Below are 18,895 nucleotides of genomic sequence, written 5' to 3' on the forward strand. Positions count from 1 at the left end.
GTTGAGAAACCACATTTTAAAAACTTTTATAACCTAGTAGTAAACTAAATCACAAGGTCTGTACGTTTATCCTGTCAAGGGTATATTGTAACATGTGAAACTAACTATTGATCACATCAGATCAGCCACACCTAAGACAATTAGAGGTTTCAATGAAGAAAAAAAATTGGTAACAGGCCTTGAATGCATGTTGTAGCTGTTTGTGTAAAAGCATAAGTTGGCAAATGCATCCAGTGATCCTTTCCAGTTGATTTGTGTCCTTGGACATCTCAATACAAATGTAATGAACAGGAAATCTAATTAGGCTTAGTTTGATACAGCTAAGGGAAAGTGACAAATTGAGTGTCTGTTGCTGCTACTTATGGTTGCATTTTTTTTTCCCATTTCTAGTTCTTTTTGTTTGCATTGCTTGCTGTGTCCATAGTACTCTACAGTTTGAAGGCTTTTTTATTCTGTGAACAGGACTGATGCACTTAATTTATACAGTACTCAATACAGATTTTTTTTTTTTTTGTCTAAATCACTAATGGGACATGATGAGACAATATTTGGATTGAACTGGTGGGAGACACTAGTTCCAATTATTTCAGTGACTTTTAATATGAAAGAACTAGTATTTCAGTATGTATGTATTTAGCCCTGATGATTAAATACATGTATGTACACTCATAAGTTTGCTATTCATTTGTTTCTGATTTAAACACATGCAGACAATTAATCAAGCCATCTGATAAAGGAGACCAAATGTTGCTTGCTGAAATGTTCTTGTATTTCTGCTTTACTCAAAAGCAACTGCTCTGTCTCAGAGCCAAATTTATCAGGATAATGTATTTGTTTTTCAAGAGAAATGCCAGGATTAAAGTCTCTAAGCAACTGTAAATGCTTAAAAGAATCCTCTGAAAGAGTTGCTTTTAAAATTTCCTCTCTTGCTAGGGGCATTGCTGCATTGGATAAAGGAATAGTTTAGATGGCCTAGCAGGGATGATAAATATAATATATGACCATCAAGTGAAGTATTCTAATGTGAATGGAAACCTCTCGATTTACATTTAAAGGACCACTGAGCTATTTTTGCCTTATGTGGCAGAAACAGGGGAGAACTTTGTTAGGCTCAGGGGTGAAATCCTGGCTCCACTGAAGTAAATGGCAAAACTTCCATTGAATTTATTGGGGTCAGGATTTCACCCCAAATCCTTTGGCCACTCCTAAGTGACACTTCAATGATGATGCAACTTTAAGGCGTTCTGTCCTAACAGAGGAATGCTAGATTGGTGTAAGGCTGACATTGTCCTATGCCAGCCCCTCCTGGTCCAGCTGGTGTAGGGGATATTCTGGAGTGGGACTGAGAAGGGAAAAATTGGGGTGCACCCTGGCAATCCTGGCTAGTAGGACAAACCCTTGTAGAGGTGATGATAACCCTCCTCAAGTTAGAGCATCCCTGAGTGGTTCCGCCCCCAGTAGTTTGGTTGTGCCTTAGACATACTCGAAAATCAGGGGAAATAAAGGTTGCCTAAAACTACACAGGTCCCCCTTCCTCTGGTTTGCCAAGTGCTGCTCTAGTGCACCTGAGAGACTAGCTTCAAATCTTCACTCAAGGAGTTTCCTACAAGTCATACAGCTAGAGTTTGGTTCTTCCTGCCCACCTACAGATTTGGAAGGGAGTTCCACCCCTTAAACCTGTGGATGTTCTGAGATCTGTTTTCGACCTTGGGACATCATTGCAAGACTGGGTCATCCACATGGAGGCCTCTAGGCATGGCTCCGTTGGCTTTGCAGTTTCCATAGTTCCTGTTGGGATTTGTTTCACTATAATCTTTGGGAATGGAGGATTGCAGCTATTAATGGTGACCACATGCTAGTTCGTACAGCCTTACTAATATGCTTGGCCTGAGAGGTGAGGAACTAGTCCTCGACTCTCCCATGGAGGTGGGGAGTGGCTTTCTAGATGTCTGGGGACCAGAGGCAGAGTGTAGTAGAGATACTGATTTTCCTCCCAGCCTTCCCAACTCTCTTCACTATTCTCATTTGGCTATCATAGTGAAGCAGTCCTCAATGCTTTGGGCCCTATGTATCTTAGGGCACATCTACACTGCAATAAAAGATCTGTGACGTAGCCGTGGCTGGTCCAGGTCAGCGGACTCAGACTTGCAGGGTTCAGGTAGCAAGGCTAAAAATTGCTGTGTAGATGTTTGGGCTTAAGCTGGAACCCAGCCTCTGAAACCCCAGAACGTGGTTGGTCTCAAAAATCTGAGCTTCTGCGCGAGTCCACACACCTGCACTGCAGCTTTTAGCCCCGCCCCCGCCCAAGCCCCGTAAGCCCAAGTCAGCACAGAGCCACAGGGATTTTTACTGCAGTGTGGATATAGCCTTTATCCTTAGAGCCTGCATCACTCCTGCAGTTGAGATCAGCAAGAGATGAATAAACTGACAATCACTAATTTTGTACAGCTGGGGAACAAGACACTCTCAGTGAGGTAGTCCTACTTTTTTAGAATTTGTTTCCCTTCCCTTGTGGCCAAACAGAGCAGAGCAAGCAGGGGCAAGGGAAGGAGAGAGTCAGGGGTTCACAGCGGGCCCACCACAGTCCCAGACTGCACGCCGGGGGGGATCTAGTCACATAGAGTGTTTGGGTTTTTATGGATTGGCTTGTTTTGGCCTGGTTTTGAAATGGCATTAGCTTGATTTTTTTTTTTTTTTTATATATACTTATTGTGAATGTTGGGGTGGTTATTTACTGTGTGAAAGTTGGCAACTGTGCTCCTAAGTGCCACTTCAATGATGATGCAGCTTTAAGGCATTCTGCCCTAACAGAGGAATGCTAGATTGGTTTAAGGCTGACATTGTCCTATGCCAGCCCCTCCTGGCCCAGCCTCTGAAACCCCAGAACGTGGTTGGTCTCAAAAATCTGAGCTTCAGCACAAGTCTAAACACCTGCACTGCAATTTTTAGCTCCCCAGCCCATGGCCCATGAGTAGGGTGACCAGACAGCAAGTTTGAAAAATCGGGACGGGGTGGGGGGTAATAGGAGCCTATATAAGAAAAAGACCCCAAAATCAGGACCGTCCCTATAAAATCGGGACATCTGGTCACCCCACCCGTAAGCCCAAGTCATCAGAGAGCCATGGGGTTTTTTACTTCAGTGTGGACATACCCTTTATCTTTAGAGCCTGCATCACTCCTGCAGTTGAGATCAGCAAGAGATGGATAAACTGACAATCACTAATTTTGTATGAAACAACAGCAATTTTGTATGGCTGGGGAATAAAACCCTCTCGGTGAAGTATTCCTATTTTTTTTTTTTTTTTTTTTTTAATTTGTTTCACTTCCCTTGTGGCCAAACAGAGCCTCACTATGTTGATCCTCAAGGCCTGGCTGCCTTATGGAAATTAACTTGGAATTGGCAGGGCAGTTACTTTATTGGCATTAACTTATGTGTTGTCTTTACTGACAAAGCATCTTACAATAGGTGTATCTTAGAAATGGATTAAGTGAAATTTGGCCCCATTCGCTACCTGAGGCCCAGAGTGTAGGATTTGTTAAAATGTTTCAATTCTAGGCTAATATGAGAAATTTAAACTGGTTTTGGTTTGGATTCAAGGCAAGATGGTTGATTAAAAATCAGGTTTTGGTTTTGGTTTTTGTTTTTTCATGGCAAGCAGGAAACCTCAATTTAAATATCTATTTTAATCTTGTTTTGCATTTGTACTCTTTTGTATTCCTAAAGAAAGGTTGATTCTCATTGGTTGCTATTAATGTTTATTTGCAATTAAATATAGTCTCTAGATTGTTCTTTGCATATCTTCCTGGTTAGCAAGAAATACCATTATATAGCTTAACACTTATTCAGAGAGCCTTATTTTTTTACATTGTTTTGTTGTAAAAATAATGATGACATGTTTCTTATTTCCTTTATTAAATTTTTACTTGTGAATTGTGTCAAGCTGCATGGATGGAAATTGGAATTCAAGGAAAAATCTCTGTGCGGTTTTTTTAAATTTTACTCAAATAAAAACAACCTTAAATGTGCTGGATATATACATTTATTTTTTCGTATCAAAACAGTATTGCATTTAAAACAACTGATTAGAGGAAGTATTATCTGTAGCTAATAAATTGAACTGATTGTTTCTGGTCATCATGTCCTTCAGTATTTTTAGAAGTAGTAGATCTGATCCTCCTGTGTTTGTTCATGAAGTTGAAAAGGAAAAGAAGCTTTTTTGCTTTTTCAACTCCCAATTGGTTTCTCAACTTTGAATGAACTAGTTATTGAAACGAAATAAAGAGAATATTCTCTGCACCAGGAGAAGAGGCTACTGCTGTCAAAAGCTGCCTTAGCACTTCAACAAATTCCTAGTTCCAGGTGCTTAGCCAGTGACTTCTACCAGTTCAGTGGTTTAACTTTTATTTTTAAAACTTTGGCAGCAAACATATACTGTCTGAATATTTTCTTATTCCATTCAAATAATTTTAATAGATTTAAAATAAATTTAGGCTTTAATGTGAATTGTCATCATTTCAATTTTATTTTAGTTTTTTAAAAGTCCAGTTTTGAATTGGATGTTTATCCACTCTCTGATTTAGACTTCCCTGCAGTGTTTGGAGCCCAAACTTTGCAGCATAGTGCTACTGCACGACAATCAGTAAGTGACGTTGCCAAGTCTGTTTTCTTTGTCCAGATGTAGTGAGAATTAAATTATATCCTTAAAATATTGTATTGATCTAAAAGGGAAATGTTTAAACCTGCTAATGTTAAACCTCTTGTTTGTAAAGTGATGTCTTAAAATATACAGTTCAGTTTTAAATCTTTATTCTTCCTTTCCAGGTGGCTATGGTGGAGGTTCAGCTAGAAAGAGATTATCCCTACCCTCCAGGTCTCTTGATAGCTTTCAGTGCCTGTACTACTGTGCTTGTTGCTGTTCACCTCTTTGCTCTCATGATAAGTACCTGCATTCTTCCAAATATAGAGGCTGTTAGTAATGTGCACAATCTCAACTCTGTAAAGGAGTCTCCGCATGAGCGTATGCACCGGCACATTGAGCTCGCCTGGGCATTTTCCACTGTCATTGGGACTTTGCTCTTCCTTGCAGAGGTGGTGCTGCTCTGTTGGGTGAAATTTCTTCCACAAGGGACGCCTCGTATTGAACCAGTCCGTGACAATTGTACCATCACCCCAGGAGCAGGAACAGCAGCAGCCATTGCCTCAACATCTATTATGGTTCCTTTTGGATTGATTTTCATTGTGTTTGCAGTCCACTTCTATAGGTCACTGGTGAGCCACAAAACAGACAGGCAATTTCAAGAATTGAATGAACTTGCTGAGTTTGCACGACTCCAGGATCAGCTGGACCACAGAGGCGACACCTTGCCACCTCCTGGCAGCCATTTTGTATAAAACTATATTTTGTTTAAAAATCCATTTTTTTTGCTTCTGCCTTGCTACGTTGACTCGTCCCTGCATGAACTAGCTGGACTCTTGATTTATTTTAAAGAGAGATTGATAAATACTGTACAAATATATATTTGTATAAATACATTTCTTACAGTAAAAAAATACCATGACATCTTAGACAACCGACATCTGAAGAGACTGATGTTGCGGTATGGCTGCACTGAGCATGCATCTCTCATCCCTCCTCTTATCATCTGGATTGTTTCTTTTTAATGTTGAATGGTGAACATGTCAATGCATAAGAGGAATTACATTTTAGGCCTCAGTATATGTTAGGGGTGGGAGGGAAGACTTATTTCTCTCTCTAATGTTGGTGTTGGCTAGAAAATATTGCTTGTCCAATAGATGTTGCATGGCACAATACAAATTACTTGGGACATGTAGTAATTAGCATTTGGTTTCAGTGCTAGTGCTGTGATCTCTAAAAGTCTGATGAAAGGTAAAATTGAGAGCTTTTCCACCTTCCCTTTTCCCACTAGCTCCCCCAATCATGTTTTTCTGCCAAGTAATTATTACTTTACTAATTTCTATAGGGCCTTTTGCCATGGCAGCTATAAATTCTTACTCTCCAGATACCCATGACCAGTCCTATTGCAATGTGGTATGATCTGCATCTGTAGGACTGAAGCCCTAACTTTACTCTTCTTTTGGGAAGAAAATATAGAAAAAAGCAATACCTGCTTTAACGTTCATGGGAGCAGATATGTTTGTTATCAGAAGTGATAAAATTGCCTGTTTTCATTGAGGAAACATTTTAAAAATTAAAAATAGATGGAGAAACTATCACTGGATTTTATTGTCTTCCTTGAAAACTTGCTATTAATGGCTTTTCTCTAGCAATAACATACACTGGTATAGATTTAACCACAGTAGAACTACTGCTGTGGTTCCAAACCAATATAGCAAATATTTTATACTTTTTATATATTTTTGAATAAATTCTCAGATACAAATGATAAAAGGTGTTTTGTCTGTGTGGGAATTCCAAGTAATTAGCTGTACCTTGATCTTGTTTGGTAGAAAAATCTTCTACTTCCTCAAATATTGTATTTAAGATATTAAAATCTTAATTACACTTGATTTTTGCTTCCAATGTTGTGGAAGACCACTTATTGCCATATAGACTTATTTATGAAAACAAATGATTTTTATTTTAAGAAGTAGTATTGCTTCTTAATTGTAAGATGTGCATCTTTTATTGAATGAAGCTGCTGTTTTAGCCTCAAGCTACTGTGTCAAATTCGAACTTCTTCCTCAAGCAAAAACTGACACTTGACGAGGATTATAGGATTTGGCTTCAACTCCTTCGGAATTTGTGTGACTCTAGATACATTAAAAAGTGAATTGTGGCTTTTGGGCAGGGCTTCTCCTACCTTCACTAAAGGATGGAAATGGGTGGGTTAGTTGGTGAAAAATCTCTTTGAACCCAGAAAGTACCAGTTTCTGATATAAAGAACAGGAGTACTTGTGGCACCTTAGAGACTAACAAATTTATTTGAGCATAAGCTTTCGTGGACTACAGCCCACTTCATCTGATATGTTAGGCTCCCATGGAACTGGGATCTCAGTTCGTAACTGCTAATATAGAATGTAATCCTGTAATTTTGAGATGGAGGTAACAAATTCAGTCGTGGCCTAATCGGAGCTATGCCTCTTTGACTTCAAGTGAAGCTGTGCATGCTTATGCCTACACTGAATGTACTCAATTATACCTGGCCTCTTTACCAGATGAATTCAACATGCTTTACAAATGAAGGTCCTAATTTTGCAAACACTGGCTCCTGAGGGTAGTACTTATTGTCATTAGTAGGCCCACTTGCATCAATGCAACTGACTTATTAGCGCAAACACTGTAGGAGCAGGATTTTATAATTGTAATATGAGAATTTGATTTTATCCTGCCAGCCACACTTTTTGAATAGCAGAAAGAAATGACAGACCAAGACAACTAATTATGGTCACCCTTTTGTTTTAGGATAAGTTATAATGTCTACTATGGTTTCCTATATGTATTACAAATTTGGCATTCTAGTTCAATATACATTTCTTTGTTTTAAGGTTTAGTAAGTAAGAGACAGGATCTTGTATCTATGTTAAGGAGATTAGGGGAATGTTGAGGGCCTGAAGCCCCAATGTGAATTGTTTTAGTTATAAGATTTAGGAAGGCTTGATTTACAATGTATTCTGCTGAATATACAATATTGCTATCTATATACCTTTGAAGGTTTCTGTAAGAGATTATTTGTGTGAATGAGAAATGCATGCATCAGGAAAAGATGAGGTGTGAAAGCCATCACAAATGTCCAGATGGTCAAGAAGAAGTGAGAGACTTGGAAAGACCAGGAGACAATCAGAAAACATCCATTGTATCCGATGCTAATCATGTTAGCAGCATTGACGACCTCAGAGGTGAGGCAGGCACACCCCCAAGGCAAGACAACAAATAGGAGATAACGATGGGAAGCCCGACAACAACCATCAAATGATAACACGACTTAAGGACTAATGATTACAGGATGACATTGCAAAATGCATGGACTCAAATGGGAATTTACAACTATAAAGCTGGGACGTTTTGCCATAGAACTCTGGGTTCAGTCCTGCAAAGCCTCGGAGCATCTGATCGCCACCAACAAGAGCCCTGCTCCTCACGCTTCAAGAGCCCTGCACCTCACGCTGATCAATCTAATTGGCCATTAAATTGTCTCGAGCTACAACAGACTGGTAACTATAAAACATCAAATGGCAGGAGTGTGTGTGTGTGTGTGTGTGTCTGTGTGTGTCCGACCGAAAAGCATATGCTAACTGTTGTATTTTCAATAAATGCTGCATATTTGCCTTCTCCTGAAAAGATCCCGTGTGCTTTGTATGAGCATAACATTTTTGGTGGAGAATTGCAAAAGGGGGAAGAGTATATGCGCTGTAATTATTGACAATACTGCTAAGTGATCGATCATTCAGGTGTGCATATTCAGGTGTGCAGGTCATAGAGATAACGGGCAGTAAAACAGGAACTAGGTGTGGTTAATATTTACTGTTGGTATTTTATGAATTAAGAATTTGTATAATTAAGAGGTATACACCCCCTCGGTTGCAGCAGGGCTGAGAGACAGGAGAGAGGTTTAGCATCCCTCCCTCCACCTCAGACTGCTGGGAGGAAATAATTGGAGGTGGATATACCCCCAGTCATAGAAGTGCCGGGCAATAGGGGGAGGATTAGAGGCCTTGCTCCGACCCGTCTGTCGGGGAAAACTATAGGTGCATACTCCCTCGGCCGTAGCATGATTGAGCATAAGAGGAGAACTTAGGGTTTCTCGTTCTGCCCCTGGGAGGGGTCTTTATATTTGGTGTATGAACCCTTGGTGGTAGAAGGCCGAGCAATACAGAGGGAAGCTTAGCGTCTCTCCCTCTGGCCTAGAGTGGGTTAAAATCATAAGCCCCGGCACTGGCACGGGCAAACATAAGATACAGATCTTGTTCTGTTAAACCAAACTCTGAAGGATATAGCAGTGTAGTATTTTTTTTGTAAGTGATATTGTGGTAATTTCACAATTTTGAAGGAAATGATTAAGGAAAGGGACCAGGAAGGGTGGGGGCTAATTAAGGAGCCCACCCTCCTTGCTAAATTGGTAGTGGAACAAAGCTTGTGCCCATGGAAAGGAACTGTTCATTGGAAAAAGCAGGATCAGACCCAGACAAGCAGGCACAAAAACGAAAAGAAGCAATGTTAGAAATGCTGGGCCTTAAGTTGGCTCTGTAATCAGACTGTCACTTTGATAAGGGTACATGAAAACTCTGTAAGAACAAAAACAGTTGCCCCTTATCTAAAAATTTATATGTATAGAAGTTAAACTATAGAAGGAATGTGCATTTTCCCCAGGACATGTGCAGTGTATATTATAGAAGGGGTGAAAGAAATGCAAACAAAACATGCTACTTAATTAAAATCCTATTAGGGCTCCAAAGGAGCCACAATAGATTGTGTTTTCTTTTTCAGATCTCTGTGTGTTTTGGAAGCAAGAGTTAAAAGTAATCAAAACTCTGGTAAAAGTTAATTGTGTTCCTTTTAAGACAGAGTCTCTAAGCTGCTGATGGCTTTGAATCCAAAAGCCAAGTCTGTGTTGATGCAGTTTACCTAACTGATTGATGAAGGAAAGAACTGCTAGCACAAAGAAGCTGCAGATAAAGGACATACCTGGTCAGCAAACAAATTGTCTAAATAAAAGGCATCGTATAACAGGATACCTTTAATAGATTTATTAATATGTTAATAAGTACCCCTGTAACAATGTATAGTATGTATGATTTTTGGAAAAATCCTTTACGGTAATGATGCCCCTCAGCTATTATCTGTAAATAAACTTAACTTAACACAGCAGGAAAAACATTATAAACTTGGTCTGCTGTATAAAAAGAAAACTAAGGTACACCACCTCATGGATTTAATGACTAAACAGTGGGATAATTTCCCCATAACTCTTAAAAGATAGAAGCCATTGAAACCTGGCCTGCCTATAGAACAAAAACACAGGAAAATATGAAGGTAATTCCTCTGTTTTCCCTGCAATCAGCAAGGGTATTTGTAAAAAAAAAAAAAAGGAAATATTTTAAGCAATAATCAATGCCACCCCAAAGGGGTAGAAAAATGTTTTTTGACTTTCAGAAAATCAGAAAAAGCTGATACCAGCTACAGGACAACCTAATACAGAAACAAATGAAAGTGGAAAAAAACATACTACTATAGCTATGGGATGTACTGATATCCAGATACTTCCTTTGTCCTCCTTGGAACACAAAATGTTTTGGGTAATATCAGGAAACACTAAGGTTTTAATACACTTGCTAAAACAACAAAAAAGATCTTTGTTTGATATGTTTCTAGCATAGTAAGGCCAGACCTTTTCATTGGGAAAATTGTTGTTAAAATCGTACACCAACAGGCTCTGGAAGCAAAGATATGGAAAGTTAGCCCACTCCCCAGATTGCACATGGGATCCTTCTGGCTACCCCGGACCTTGAGCCAGTGGGCTGGGGAGGGAGGGAGGGAGGAAAGCTATTGGACACCAGAGGTTGTACCCAGTGGACTCCTCAAAAGTGGGTGTGTTTATCCTAGCCAGTTGCTCCAAAAGCCCTGTAGTAAAGACATTTCACTAGGATCCTGTATGTGGGATATATTGGATAATTAGACCAAAGTATATGTGTATGTGTTAATTCTTGGGGGGAAAGTGTTTTGGAAGAATAAAAGTGTTAGCAACTCACCAGTAGACAAATGTAATGTAAGTACATGTACTACTTGCCACAGCCAAAAAAAGTCTCAGCTTACTGTGAGCACTGATTTAGCTGAGTTCTCTATCAATCTTGGCATTAAATGGCAGGAAGTTACCAATCACCTGTTAAAAGGTAACAGAGTTCCTAGAAGAAGAAAAAAGGCACTGTGGGAAACCGAACCATTCATATTATACATGCAAATGGGGACATGTTAAGAATTGCCACTGCAGAAAAACATAACAGCTTACCATTGTGTCAAGTATCAGAGGGGTAGCCGTGTTAGTCTGAATCTGTAAAAAGCAACAGAGGGTCCTGTGACACCTTAACCCTAAGCTTATGCTCCCAATACTTCTGTTAGTCTTAAAGGTACCACAGGACCCTCTGTTGCAGCTTACCATTGGTATAACATATTTTCTGGATGGTCTCCCACAACTACTGGCATCCTAATGTTATTACCCCTAATTGTTTTGGTTTTAAATTGTGTGTGTTTAATTGGGATGTTTGGAATGTGCTGTTGGATAAAACAAATGTATGCAAAGCTAAAGCCACAGGCCCAAATCACCTCCCGGTATTTTCTATTACGCGGACTAAATAAAAGTGACACTGGCGATTAATAATCTTAGTGTCAAAAGGGGGATATATAGGAGCAGGATTTTATAATTGTATTATGAGAATTTGATTTTATCCTGCCAGCCACCCTTTTTGAATAGCAGAAAGAAATGACAGACCAGGACAACTAATTATGGTCACCCTTTTGTTTTAGGATAAGTTATAATGTCTACTATGGTTTCCTATACGTATTACAAATTTGGCACTCTAGTTAAATATACATTTCTTTGTTTTAAGGTTTAGTAAGTAAGAGACAGGATCTTGCATCTATGTTAAGGAGATTAGAGAAATGTTGAGGGCCTGAAGCCCCAATGTGAATTGTTTTAGTTATAAGATTTAGGAAGGCTTGATTTACAATGTATTCTGCTGAATATACAATACAGCTGTCTGTGTACCTTTGAAGGTTTCTGTAAGAGATTGTTTGTGTGAATGAGGAATGCATGCATCAGGAAAAGATGAGGTGTGAAAGCCACCACAGATGTCCAGATGGTCAAGAAGAAGTGAGAGACTTGGAAAGACCAGGAGACAATCAGAAAACATCCATTGTATCCAATGCTAAACATGTTAGCAGCATTGACGACCTCAGAGGTGAGGCAGGCACCCCCCAAGGCAAGACAACAAATGGGAGATAACGATGGGAAGCCCGACAACAACCATCAAATGATAACACGACTTAAGGACTAATGATTACAGGATGACATTGCAAAATGCATGGACTCAAATGGGAATTTACAACTATAAAGCTGGAGTGTTTTGCCAATTCAGAGTGCCATGACTTTAATTCTTGCGATTGGAACATGAAAGTATGGATAAATGATTGTGCTTTGCTTTCAGCCCACTTGACTATGGCCATCTGGTATTAAAACAGCCTGGAAATTGGACCATGGATCTAGAAAGATGATTCAAATGAAGAAATAACAATAAGTCTTGTGTTCTTTTCTCATATCTTTATCAGCAGCCTTTTCTCATTCTTCACTGTCGTCAAGCATTGCCTGGGCCTCTTCTAAAAACATCTGGATTGGCCAGTTCAATCTAAATTAAAAACATATTTTATGCAATGTAATTAAAGAGCTCAGGATTTGTAAACACTGATTATTCAAAAGCTGCTGTAGAATCTCCCTCTTAACTGGATTTTAATTTATCCTGCAGTCTGTCACTAAATACTTTAAAACACTTTCTACACTTTCCTCATTTTATGATAACGGCAAGTGCCTATCTATTACGTCTCCTTTCAAATCTATGTATAGGCTGTGTGGGTGCTACCTTAGCACGTACATAGTCTAGACAAAGCATAACCCAGGCCTGCCACAGTGGTTTGCATGGTAGATGTTGACTTGTAGATCCTGTTAACAGACTAGAGAGGAAAAATGTGGTAAAGTCACAAGTATATTTTTTACAACAGGGGAGTTGTGGCCTATTTGTCTACAGTCAACAAATGGAGACCTTCTCTGGCAGTGACTGGTATCAGTTGCTTCTAAGGAAGGCGCAAAAAAAGTCAGCATAGAAAATGATGGAATAACCTGCCTATGGGAAAGTTTCATCCTAATCCTAGGTTTCAGAGTAGCAGCCGTGTTAGTCTGTATCCGCAAAAAGAACAGGAGTACTTGTGGCACCTTAGAGACTAACAAATTTATTAGAGCATAAGCTTTCGTGGACTACAGCCCACTTCTTCGGAGGCATATAGAGTCTGTCTATGCATCCAAAGAAGTGGGCAGTAGCCCATGAAAGCTTATGCTCTAATACATTTGTAGTCTCTAAGGTGCCACAAGTACTCCTGTTCTTTTTATTCTAATCCTAGTCAATCCTAAACCTAGTTAGTTTATCCCCTGAAGCATGATCCCCTCTTCTAAAAAAAATATCCTACTTAATGTAACTGGATGTCATCATCCATATAAATATCTAATTCTTTTTTAAATTTATACACACCAAATTACACAGAGTAACTGTTGTGGAAGAAAGCTGTTTCCTATTACAATTCATTATTTTTTATGCTTCCATTGTGTCCCTCTTATTCACCTCTAAACTAAACAATACCAATAATTTTAATGTCTCTTTATTATGTCTTTCTATGCCTCAAACTATTTTTGTCATCTGCCTCTGGATCCCTTCTCTATTTCTCCTCTATCCTCTTTTCATATAGGATGATCAGAACTGATCACAGTATGACAATGTTCCATGGTTTTGTATAACCTTTTCAGTATTTTCTATTCTATTCCTTATTCAGCCTATCACTTTTGTTTCTGATTTAAACACATGCTGACAAATTAGTCAAGCCCTCTGATAAAGGAGACCAAACGTTGCTTGCTAAATTTTCTTGTATTTCTGCTTTATTCAAAAGCAACTGCTCTGTCTCAGAGCCAAATTTATCAGGATAATGTATTTGTTTTTCAAGAGAAATGCCAGGATTAAAGTCTCTAAGCAACTGTAAATGCTTAAAAGAATCCTCTGAAAGAGTTGCTTTTAAAATTTCCTCTCTTGCTAGGGGCATTTCTGCATTGGATAAAGGAATAGTTTAGATGGCCTAGCAGGGATGATAAATCTAATAGAAGACTTCACTTGATGGTCATATAATATGAATGGAAACCTCTCAATTTACATTTAAAGGAACATTGAGCTATTTCTGCCTTATGTGGCAGAAACTGGAGAACTTTGTTAGGCTCAGGGGTGAAATTCTGGCCCCATTGAAGTAAATGGCAAAACTTTCATTGAATGTAGTAGGGTCAGGATGTCACCCCAAATCCTTGGCCACTCCTAAGCAGATATGCCAAACCCATGAAAAAAACGCAGAAATTGGGCTTGTTTTTGGTTTAATTTGCTTGTGAATTGCTTGTTGGCTAGTTTTTGGCTTGTTTGTTTACTTGTTTGGCTTGTAGCTTCTTTCTTTGATCGGCTCCCAGCAAGGGGGGGACAAAAATGGGCGGGGGGGAGAGAGTCAGGGGTTCACAGCAGGCCCACCACAGTCCCAGACTGCACGCCGGGGGGGGGGGGGGGAATCTAGTCACATACAGTGTTCGGGTTCTTATGGATTGGTTTGTTTTGGCCTTGTTTTGAAAAGGGATTAGCTCGATTTTTTTACTTATTTTGAAAGTTGGGGTGCTTATTTACCACGTGAAAGTTGGCAACTGTGCTCCTAAGTGCCACTTCAGTAATGATGCAGCTTTAAGATATTCTGCCCAAACAGAGGACTGCTAGATTAGTGTAAGCTGACATTGTCCTATGCCAGCCCCTCCTGGCCCAGCCTCTGAAACCCCAGAACGTGGTTGGTCTCAAAAATCTGAGCTTCAGCACAAGTCTAAACACCGGCACTGCAATTTTTAGCTCCCCAGCCCAAGCCCCGTGAGCCCAAGTCAGCAGAGAGCCACAAGGTTTTTTACTGCAGTGTGGACATAGCCTTTATCCTTAGAGCCTGCATCACTCCTGCAATTGAGATCCGCAAGAGATGGATAAACTGACAATCACTAATTTTGTACAGCTGGGGAACAAAACCCTCTCAGTGAAGTATTCCTACTTTTTTTTTAGAATTTGTTTCACTTCACTTGTGGCCTAACAGAGTCTCACTATGTTGATCCTCAAGGCCTGGCTGCCTTATGGAAATTAACTTGGAATTGGCAGGGCAGTTATTTTATTGGCATTAACTTATGTGTTGTCTTTACTGACAAAGCATCTTACAATAGGTGTATCTTAGAAATGGATTAAGTGAAATGTGGCCCCATTTGCTACCTCAGGCCAAGAGTGTAGGATTTGTTAAAAAGTTTAAATTTCTCATCATATTAGCCTATAATTGAAACTGGTTTTGGTTTGGATTTATGGCAGTGTGTTTGATTAAAAATCAGTAGTATTTTTTTATATCATGGCAAGCAGGAAACCTCAATTTAAATATCTATTTTAATCTTGTTTTGCATTTGTACTCTTTTGTTTTCCTAAAGAGAGGTTGATTCTCATTGGTTGCTCTTTATATTTAATTGCAAATAAATATAGTCTCTAGATTGCTCTTGGTATTTCTTGCTAACCAGGAAGATATGCTATATCTGTTCTCACAATTAATCATTTAGCTTAACACTTATTCAGAGCTTTATTTTTTTACATTGTTTTGTTGTAAAATAATATGTTTCTTATTTCCTTTATTAAATTTTTACTTGTGAAATGTGTCAAGCTGCATGGATGGAAATTGGAATTCAAGGAAAAATGTCTGTGCATTTTTTAAATTTTACTTAAATAAAAACAACCTTAAATGTGCAGGATATATACATTTATTTATTTTTTGTATCAAAACAGTATTGCATTTAAAACAACTGATTAGAGGAAGTATTATCTGTAGCTAATAAATTGAACTGTTTGTTTCTGGTCATCATGTCCTTCAGTATTTTTAGAAGTAGTAGATCTGATCCTTCTGTGTTTGTTCATGAAGTTAAAAAGGAAAAGAAGCTTTTTTGCTTTTTCAACTCCCAATTGGTTTCTCAACTTTGAATGAACTAGTTATTGAAATGAAATACAGAGAATATTCTCTGCACCAGGAGAAGAGGCTACTGCTGTCAAAAGCTGCTTTAGCACTTCAACAAACTCCTAGTTCCAGGTGCTTAGCCAGTGACTTCCACCAGTTCAGTGGTTTAACTTTTATTTTTAAAACTTTGGCAGCAAACATATACTGTCTGAATATTTTCTTATTTCATTCAAATAATAGATTTAAAATAAATTTAGGCTTTAATGTGAATTGTCATCATTTCAATTTAAGTCCAGTTTTGAATTGGATGTTTATCCACTCTCTGATTTAGACTTCCCTGCAGTGTTTGGAGCCCAAACTTTGCAGCATAGTGCTACTGCATGACAATCAGTAAGTGACGTTGCCAAGTCTGTTTTCATTGTCCAGACGTAGTGAGAATTAAATTATATAATTAAAATATTGTATTGATCTAAAATGGAAATGTTTAAACCTGCTAATGTTAAACTTGTTGTTTGTAAAGTGATGTCTTTAAATATACAGTTCAGTTTTAAATCTTTATTCTTCCTTTCCAGGTGGCTATGGTGGAGGTTCAGCTAGAGCCAACACATGTCTACCCTCCAGGTCTCTTGATAGCTTTCAGTGCCTGTACTACTGTGCTTGTTGCTGTTCACCTCTTTGCTCTCATGATAAGTACCTGCATTCTTCCAAATATAGAGGCTGTTAGTAATGTGCACAATCTCAACTCTGTAAAGGAGTCTCCGCATGAGCGTATGCACCGGCACATTGAGCTCGCCTGGGCATTTTCCACTGTCATTGGGACTTTGCTCTTCCTTGCAGAGGTGGTGTTGCTCTGTTGGGTGAAATTTCTTCCACTGAAGAGGCATCCTCTTGTTTCAGCCAATGACAACAATTCTACTATCACCCCAGGAGAGGCAGCAGCCATTGCCTCAACATCTATTATGGTTCCTTTTGGATTGATTTTCATTGTGTTTGCAGTCCACTTCTATAGGTCACTGGTGAGCCACAAAACAGACAGGCAATTTCAAGAATTGAATGAACTTGCTGAGTTTGCACGACTCCAGGATCAGCTGGACCACAGAGGCGACACCTTGCCACCTCCTGGCAGCCATTTTGCATAAAACTATATTTTGTATAAAAATCCCATTTTTTTTTTCTGCCTTTCTATGTTGACTGCTCCCTGCATGAACTAGCTGGACTCTTGATTTATTTTAAAGAGAGATTTATAAGTACTGTGCTAATTTCTTACAGTAAAAAAATACCATGACATCTTAGACAACTGACATCTGAAGAGACTGATGTTGGGGTATGGCTGCACTGAGCATGCATCTCTCATTCCTCCTCTTACCTTCTGGATTGTTTCTTTTTAATGTTGAATGGTGAATATATCAATGAATAAGAGGAATTAAATTTTAGGCCTCAGTATATATTAGGGGTGGGAGGGAAGCCTTATTTCTCTCTATTTGATGTTGGTCTTTGCTACGACGTATTGCTTGTCCGATACTTGTTGCATGGCACAATACAAATTGCTTGGGACATGTAGTAATTAGCATTTGGTTTCAGTGCTAGTGCTGTGATCTCTAAAAGTCTGATGAAAGGTAAAATTGAGAGCTTTTCCACCTTCCCTTTTCCCACTAGCTCCCCCAATCATGTTTTTCTGCCAAGTAATTATTACTTTACTAATTTCTATAGGGCCTTTTGCCATGGCAGCTATAAATTCTTACTCTCCAGATACCCATGACCAGTCCTATTGCAATGTGGTATGATCTGCATCTGTAGGACTGAAGCCCTAACTTTACTCTTCTTTTGGGAAGAAAATATAGAAAAAAGCAATACCTGCTTTAACGTTCATGGGAGCAGATATGTTTGTTATCAGAAGTGATAAAATTGCCTGTTTTCATTGAGGAAACATTTTAAAAATTAAAAATAGATGGAGAAACTATCACTGGATTTTATTGTCTTCCTTGAAAACTTGCTATTAATGGCTTTTCTCTAGCAATAACATACACTGGTATAGATTTAACCACAGTAGAACTACTGCTGTGGTTCCAAACCAATATAGCAAATATTTTATACTTTTTTATATATTTTTGAATAAATTCTCAGATACAAATGATTACAGGCGCTTTGTCTGTGTGGGAATTCCAAGTAATTAGCTGCACTTTGATCTTGTTTGGTAGAAAAATCTTCTGCTTCCTCAAATATTGTATTTAAGATATTAAAATCTTAATTACACTTGATTTTTGCTTCCAATGTTGTGGAAGACCACTTATTGCCATATAGACTTTTATTTATGAAAACAAATGATTTTTATTTTAAGAAGTAGTATTGCTTCTTAATTGTAAGACGTGCATCTTTTATTGAATGAAGCTGCTGTTTTAGCCTCAAGCTACTGTGTCAAATTCGAACTTCTTCCTCAAGCAAAAACTGACACTTGACGAGGATTATAGGATTTGGCTTCAACTCCTTCGGAATTTGTGTGACTCTAGATACATTAAAAAGTGAATTGTGGCTTTTGGGCAGGGCTTCTCCTGCCTTCACTGAAGGATGGAAATGGGTGGGTTAGTTGGTGAAAAATCTCTTTGAACCCAGAAACTACCAGTTTCTGATATGTTCAGCTCCCATGGAACAGAACTGGGATCTCAGCTCATAGCTGCTAAAATAGAATGTAATCCTGTAATTTTGAGATGGAGGTAACAAATTCAGTCGTGGCCTAATCGGAGCTATGCCTCTTTGACTTCAAGTGAAGCTGTGCATGCTTATGCCTACATTGAATGTAGTCAATTATACCCTGCCTCTTTACCAGATGAATTCAACATGCTTTACATATGAAGGTCCTAATTTTGCAGACACTGGATCATGAGTAGGCCCATTTGCATCAATGCAACTGACTTATTAGCGCAAGCACTATACCCAGTAAGATGTGTTGACAAGACCGGACCCAAAGTGCAGTTTATATTCTGAAAAATTACTTTAAAAATTGTATCCAAGTGCTGTGGCTATATCTGAGTGACATTTTTGCTCCTATTGTGCTCTGTTCACAAGCAAAAAATAAATTGTGAGTTGCCATCCCCCAAAACTCCTGGGTATGAAAGTCAAACAGAAATTCT

The 18,895-nt window shown here is 38.8% G+C and overlaps 1 protein-coding gene across 8 annotated transcripts in view; it reads left to right on the forward strand.

The window, feature by feature from the left end:
* ORAI1 (ORAI calcium release-activated calcium modulator 1) overlaps positions 1–17,727 on the forward strand; it is a 33,616-nt gene extending 15,889 nt beyond the window's left edge. For 3 of the 8 annotated variants that reach the window (XM_054006988.1, XM_054006990.1, XM_054006991.1), the window contains one exon: positions 4,823–6,232. In XM_054006988.1, the coding sequence (XP_053862963.1) occupies positions 4,823–5,392 (570 nt within the window). In that variant the 3' untranslated portion in view covers positions 5,393–6,232. Of the gene's footprint in view, positions 1–4,581; positions 4,641–4,822; positions 6,233–6,582; positions 8,174–14,329; positions 16,158–16,339 lie in introns of those variants that run through there. The other 5 variants (XM_054006989.1, XM_054006992.1, XM_054006996.1 and 2 more) reach the window with 4 other exon arrangements.
* The last annotated feature ends 1,168 nt before the right edge of the window (positions 17,728–18,895 follow it).

This window comes from Malaclemys terrapin, chromosome 16 (assembly GCF_027887155.1).
Source record: "Malaclemys terrapin pileata isolate rMalTer1 chromosome 16, rMalTer1.hap1, whole genome shotgun sequence".
Taxonomy (NCBI): Eukaryota; Metazoa; Chordata; order Testudines; family Emydidae; genus Malaclemys; species Malaclemys terrapin.